General features: G+C 34.8%; 1 protein-coding gene across 1 annotated transcript; it reads left to right on the top strand.

The window, feature by feature from the left end:
- Positions 1-3,647: 3,647 nt before the first annotated feature.
- Positions 3,648-6,856, top strand: CXCL8 (C-X-C motif chemokine ligand 8). Its single transcript, XM_010359004.2, is given in 5 exon segments — positions 3,648-3,852; positions 3,854-3,860; positions 4,697-4,832; positions 5,104-5,187; positions 5,598-6,856. Coding segments are annotated over 5 exon segments (306 nt in total). The 5' UTR covers positions 3,648-3,795; the 3' UTR covers positions 5,620-6,856.
- The last annotated feature ends 343 nt before the right edge of the window (positions 6,857-7,199 follow it).

Genomic DNA, 7,199 nt, shown 5'->3' with positions numbered 1-7,199 from the left:
GAGTACCTCCAATGTGCCAGGTGCTAGTCAGAGCGTTTTCAGTATGTTTCCTCATTTAATTCTCATGGTGATCTTTTGGAACTGTGTTATTATCATTTTACAGATGAGGTAACTGAAACACAGTCAGATTAAAGAACTGCCTATGATTGTTTGGCTAATAATAAGTGGAGGGGTGAGGCTTGAAGGCAGGTTTGTCTTATTCCAACACCCATGCATACCCTTAAATTTAAGCTATTCTGACCTGATGTTCTCAAATCCAATGTGTTCAGCTGTTTGCCTCTCCAATTAGCAAGATTTTCTTTTTAAGGTAGGACACTTTTAGCAACATGAACCAACTTTGCCCGGTATTGTTATAAACTGTTAACTGGCGACATTTGAATTTGGAGATGGAACAGATATGGTCTTGGGGTACTGGAGAAGATCAAGTTATCACATAAACAAAGTACAGAGCTAAGAACATGTTTTAAATCTTTCCACTAACTCTGACTTTTACTGACTAAAATTTTAGTGGACAGTATGTTTATGACTCTTAGCATTAACAACATCATAAGTCAAACTCACTAATATATGTTAAGCATTCTGTTTATGATTCTTTTAACCTAGAGGATTGCTGAGCTGGGACTAATTTTCTCAAAGGGAATAAAAACCCAGGTGAGAGCTGAGACTGCTCCTGAGACTGAGAAGGCAGCTCTGAAGGGATCTCAGATTTTAGCAGCAGGAGTTGAACCATGGGCATAGAATCAGCTTGCCCAGGATCTCCTGATTAATAAACCGTGGAACAAGATTTAAACCCAAGTTCATTTCACTTCAACGCTCATACCACATTTTTCCCACCACGTTTTGCTTTGTTATATGAATACAACTTTGTTCAGGCTTACAAAAAAGTCCTGGGAGGGGATTTAGAAGATTTTGCATAGCCAAACACTGAGTTTCATGGAGTTTGATGGAAGAAGAGTTATGTATTAGTATGGGAAAAGTAGAGGCCATCTTTGTTGTTGTTCTTTCTTGAGCTCTTCCCTTTCTTGGGTGATGGACTTCATCAATGTCTAATGAGGATCTCTAGGGGCTATTCTCTGCTCATCAAATGATTCTTATGACTCAGGAGCCAAATGGGATGTAAATAAACAGTTAAGTCTCATGAACTCACTCTGCATTCATCTCTAGAGATGACAAAACATTTATATTTATATCTAGCGTGGCAATTTAGTTAAACTTTGTACCCCGCTTTGCTCTATTTTAAAGCAGAATATCCTTAAAAAGGATACTTAGGCCTGCTTTTTTTTTCCCACCTAAGCCCATTTAGTCCTTCTACTCATTATGCAAGGACTAAAATGGTTGTCTTTACAGAAGTGAGACAAGATAGAATCAATGCTCCTGTAATCACTTCATCTTTGTCTATCCCCACTTCTGATGGAGAGGGTCCTAGGACATAATGCACCTAAGGTTACATTGTGAGAGATAAACAACATTTGCAAAAGAGGTCTTTTTGCCTTGGAAAGGCTTCATTCTTTTAAAAAAATGTGAGCATCAAGGTTAAGTAGAACTCATTAGCTTAACCTTTAAGGATGATACCAGGATAAAGTTGGGCCCATGCGAAGAGAATGAGAGGGAGATATAGTGACATGAAAATAAGGAGGAAAAGGAGGTGCCTATGTAAGTGAGGCTCACCACAAATACAAAGGCAACCTTTAGGGAAAAGCAAAGAAGTTTTTGCACATCCTTAGAACTCTGAATGTCTTAGTGATGCTGTATGAGTGAGTCTTAATGATAGTGAACTGAATCAGTCATGCCAGGTTGTGTCCATATGAGAATGTGTCTTTGCTAAACATGCCAACATCACTGAAGCAAAGAAACTTGGAGTTTTCTTTAAGATATAGGTCTTTTTCACATACCCGGCCCAAGCTTTCTCTTCTTGTCACTCCAAACACTCTGTTCTGTATGCTAAATAGTTTGAGGAACCCAAATGGGCCATGTTCGCCTACATTTCATTGTCCTGTACTAGCAAAGAAGTCCCATTGGTCTTTCTTCTCCTCATTAACAATATAGGTTGAACACTTTTGAAGTTGTTTCTTCAGAAAACCTTCATTCATCAAAACTACCTCAAAGGTCATGTTTGTTTGATTCTAGAACTTCCTGTAATTACCTGTATTGTAACACTCATCACTGTATTTTACTTACTTGTGTAACTAATTGCCCATATTCTGCACTAGAAAACAGACTCCCTTAAGTCAGGTACTATATCTATTTACATAGCATTCACAATAAGTGAATCTCCTACAATAAGTGACATTAGCAGATACACAACACATATTAATGAATAATGAAGTTTCTGAAATACTAGAGTTAAAAACTATAGGAGCTACATTATATAGAATAAACATTTACTTTGCTATAGAATGTAATGTAACCCAGGCACTACTTTATCATCAAGCCTTAGGTTGGTTGGAGAAAGATAACAAAAAGAAACATGATTGTGCAGAAATAGACAAACCTTTGTGGAAGGCATTTGAAAATGGCATTCCCCCTCCACAGTGTGTTCACAGTGTGGGCAAATTCACTGCTCTGTCGTACTTTCTGAAAATAAAGAACCGTTACATCAAGGTGAATTATTTATAAATCGTGTACTTGCCCAGAAGGGAACAGACTTTTATTATCATAAGGACCCTTCCTTGGTGCTCTTTATCGACGGAATCCAAGACCTTTCTTGAAAGGACACTAGGACATAAAGCCACCTTTTAATGACTAACTGAAATTTCTCACTCCATCCATTTCGCTAGTGATCATGAGTCCTCAGAGGTCAGTCTTAGTGTCCTTGGATAAAGAGCATGAAGCAAGGGTGGCTGAACCAGAGTTTGAACCCAGATGCTCTTTCCACTAAGCATACAACTTTCCATTAGATAACACCTACTTCCCACCCCAACCAAACAGCTCCAGTGCACCGCTTCCCAGACCATAAACATACTTGTCTATTCTGCTATATAGTCAGTCCTTCCTTTGCTTTTTTCTTCTGATAGACCAAACTCTTTAAGAACAAGTACTTAGTCTTATCTATTTCTAGATCCCCCACATTACTCAGAAAGTTACTCCGTAAATGTTTGTAGAACTGATTTCTATGTGAAGCAGGTGTGCCTTACCATTCTGTTAACATACATTAGAAAACTAAATCTTTTGAAAAATTGTAATATGCCGTCTAAGAGCAGTAACAGTTCCTAGAAACTCCCTAACATGCTTAGAAAATGATTTATTATAAATTATCTCCCCAATAAAATGATTGACTGGCTTATCTTCACCGTCATGAGAGCATCTGTAGTTAACTGAATTAAAAAAATTATGCCATTAAAAGAAAACCATCCGTGATCTTGTTCTAACACCTGCCACTCTAGTATTATATCTGTCACATGGTACTGTGATAAAGTTATCTAGAAATAAAAAAGGATACAATTGATAATTCATCCAATTGTGGAGCTTCAGTATTTAAAAATATGTATGTTAAAATTAAATTATTTTAAAGATCAAAGAAAGCTTTCATCATATTGAGTATTTGATAAGGAACAAATAGGAAGTGTGATGACTCAGTTTTGCCCTGAGGGGATGGGCCATCAGTTGCAAATTGTGGAATTTCCTCTGACATAATGAAAAGATGAGGATGCAGAAGTTCTCTAGTGGGGAGATGATATAAAAAGCCACCAGAGCACTCCATAAGGCACAAACTTTCAGAGACAGCAGAGCACACAAGCTTCTAGGACAAGAGCCAGGAACAAACCACCGGAAGGAACCATCTCAGTGTGTGTAAACATGACTTCCAAGCTGGCGGTGGCTCTCTTGGCAGCCTTCCTGCTTTCTGCAGCTCTAGTGTGAAGGTAAGCACATCTTTCTGACCTACAGAGTTTTCCTATGTCTAAATGTGATCCTCAGATAGCAAAGCTAGTCTTGATGCTTTGATAACAAGTGTCCTTTTTATTCAGAAACAGAATATAATCTTAGCAGTCAATTAATGTTAAATTGAAGACTTAAAAAAACTATATCTATATAAGTCTTAGGAAAGTATAAAGTTTGATCAATATAAATATTCTGCTTTTATAATTTATACCATGTAGCATGCATATATTTAACATAAATTAGTAATTTACAGTATATCCTATTGAGAACCACGGATACCTATATTATGTGTTAATATTGAGTTGAGCAAGGTAACTCAGACAATTCTACTCCACGTAGTATTTCATTGACAAGCCTCAAACTTGTCATTAATTCTTGCCTGGTTTAAAGATACCCTGATTATAGACCAGGTCTGTACAACTTATTTATATATTTCTGTTAATTCTTTCTGAAGGCAATTTCTATGTTGGAGAGTCTTAGCTTGCCTACTAGAAATAACACTGTGGTATCACAGAAGATTATGCAATATGGATCAGATAAAAATACCATGAAGATGTTGATATTGTACAAAAAGAACTTCTAACTCTTTATATAGAAAGTCGTTCAATGTTGTCAGTTATGACTGTTTTTAAAAACAAAGAACTAATTGAGGTCAAGGGCTAGGAGAATATCTGGCTTTCAATGTCAGGAATGAGTTTACTAGAAATACGATGCTTTCCACAGTCTCCAAATAATCATATTGGAATTAGAAAGGAAGTAGCTGGCAGAGCTGTGCCTGTTGATAAAATCAATCCTTAATCACTTTTTCCCCCAACAGGTGCAGTTTTGCCAAGGAGTGCTAAAGAACTTAGGTGTCAGTGCATAAAGACGTACTCCAAACCTTTCCACCCCAAATTTATCAAAGAACTGAGAGTGATTGAGAGTGGACCACACTGCGCCAATACAGAAATTATGTAAGTACTTTAAAAAAGGTTAGATATTTTGTTTTAGCAAACTTATAATTAAAGAAGGTGGAAATATTTAGGAAAGTTCTAGGTGTTAGGATTACAGTAGTAAGTGAAACAAAACAAAATAAAAATATTTGTCTACATGGCATTTAAATATGGTAGCTTCTACAACTACTATAAATGTTATTTTGGACTTAGACTTTATGCCTGACTTAAGGAATCATGATTTGAATGGAAAAATTAAATATTAATCTGAACCATTTCTCTCTTATTTCAGTGTAAAACTTTCCGATGGAAGAGAGCTCTGTCTGGACCCCAAGGAGCCATGGGTGCAGAGGGTTGTGGACAAGTTTGTGAAGAGGTAAGTTATATATTTTTTAATTTAAATTCTTCATTTATCCTAAGACATATAGTCCAAAGTCAGCCTATAAATTTCTTTCTGCTGCTAAAAATCTTCATTAGGTATCTGCCTTTTTGGTTAAAATAAAATAACATCAATAGTGAGTTTGTTGTGCTCATGACCGGACAGACCATACATAGTTTGCCCAGGAAATTCTGGGTTTAAACTTGTGTTCTATACTCTTAGTAAAGTTCCTTGTCACTCCCAGTAGTGTCCTATTTTAGAGGATAAATTCTCTGATCTCCCTATTTATAGTTGAGAATATAGAGCATTTCTAACACATGAATGTCAAAGACTATATTGAGTTTTCAAGAACCCTACTTTCCTTTTATTAAACATAGTCCATCTTTAAATTTTTAATTTTATTTTAGGGCTGAGAATCAAAATTCATAAAAAACAATATATTCTCCATGGTATCCAAGAATTCCTCAGTGAAGATGCCAATGAAACTTCAAGCAAATCTACTTCAACACTTCATGTATTGTGTGGGTCTGTTGTAGGGTTGCCAGATGAAATACAAGGTGCCTGGTTAAATTTGAATTTCAGTAAACAATGAATAGGTTTACATTGTACCATGCAATATCCGGAACATACTTATATGTATATTTGAATCTATAGCAAACAACAAATAATTTTTAAATATAAGAATTTTCCTAGATATTGCATGGGAGAATATACAAATAGCAAAATTGAGGTCAAGGGCCAACAGAATATCTAAACTTTAATTTCAGGAATTGAATGGGTTTGCTAGAATGTGATATTTGAAGCATCACATGCAGATGATGGGACAATAAATTTTGCCATAAAGTCAAATTTAGCTGGAAATCCTGGATTTTTTCTGTTAAATCTGGCAACCGTAGTCTGCTAGCCAGGATCCACAAGTCCTTGTTCCAATGTGCCTTAGTTTCTCCTTTATTTCTAAGTGGAAAAAGTATTAGCCACCATCTTACCTCACAGGGATGTTGTGAGGACATGTGGAAGCACTTTAAGTTTTTTCGTCATAAATTATTTTCAAGTGTAACTTATTTACCTATTTATTATTTATGTATTTATTTAAGCATCAAATATTTGTGCAAGAATTTGGAAAAATAGAAGATGAAGAATCATTGATTGAATGGTTATAAAGATGTTACAGTAAATTTATTTCATTTTAGATATTAAATGACATTTTATTAGATAAATTTTGATCAGAATTTTCAGATTAAACAAACAATTGGACATCCAGTTAAATTTTCATTTCAGATAAACAACAAATAATTTTTTAGTATAAATACATTATTGTTTATCTGAAATTTTAATTGAACTAACAATCCTAGTTTGATACTCCCGGTCTTGTCATTGCCTGCTATGTTATGCAGTGCTGTGTTGAATTACGGAATAATGAGTCAGAACTATTAAAACAGCCAAAATTCCACAGTCAATATTAGTAATTTCTTGCTGGTTGAAACTTATTATGTACAAATAGATTCTTATAATATTATTTAAATGATTGTACTTTTTAATACAAGGTTTTATATTTTTAACTTTAAGATGTTTTTTGTGTTCCCTCAATTTTTTCTACTGTTTCTGATTGTACGGAAATATAAATGTAAATATGAAACATTTAAAATATAATTTGTTGTCAAAGTAATCAAGTGTTTGTGTTTTTTTTAGTTTTAGCTTATTGGGCTTATTGGGATTCTCTGTTTGTATTTAAAATTACACTTTGATTTAGAAAAGATAAATGCTTCCCCTTAGCATTTTGTTTACTCTATGGAAAATTACAAACTTTTATTTTTAGAAAACAGAGCTCCTTTCCAGAAATGGGTTACAAACAGTAGTGTACTCACAGAATGTTGGAAATGTTTTCAACTTCCCACTGTATACTATTTTGCTAATAAGTCTATCTTCAGATTTCGATTAACCAGTTTGTATGTCTGTACCCTTTAGCATAGCTGGACATTTAAAGAGGAAAGAGAGTACATGTTATAAGT

The sequence above is a fragment of the Rhinopithecus roxellana genome, chromosome 2, assembly GCF_007565055.1.
Source record: "Rhinopithecus roxellana isolate Shanxi Qingling chromosome 2, ASM756505v1, whole genome shotgun sequence".
Lineage (NCBI taxonomy): Eukaryota > Metazoa > Chordata > Mammalia > Primates > Cercopithecidae > Rhinopithecus > Rhinopithecus roxellana.
This window is presented reverse-complemented; position numbering and strand designations above follow the sequence as displayed.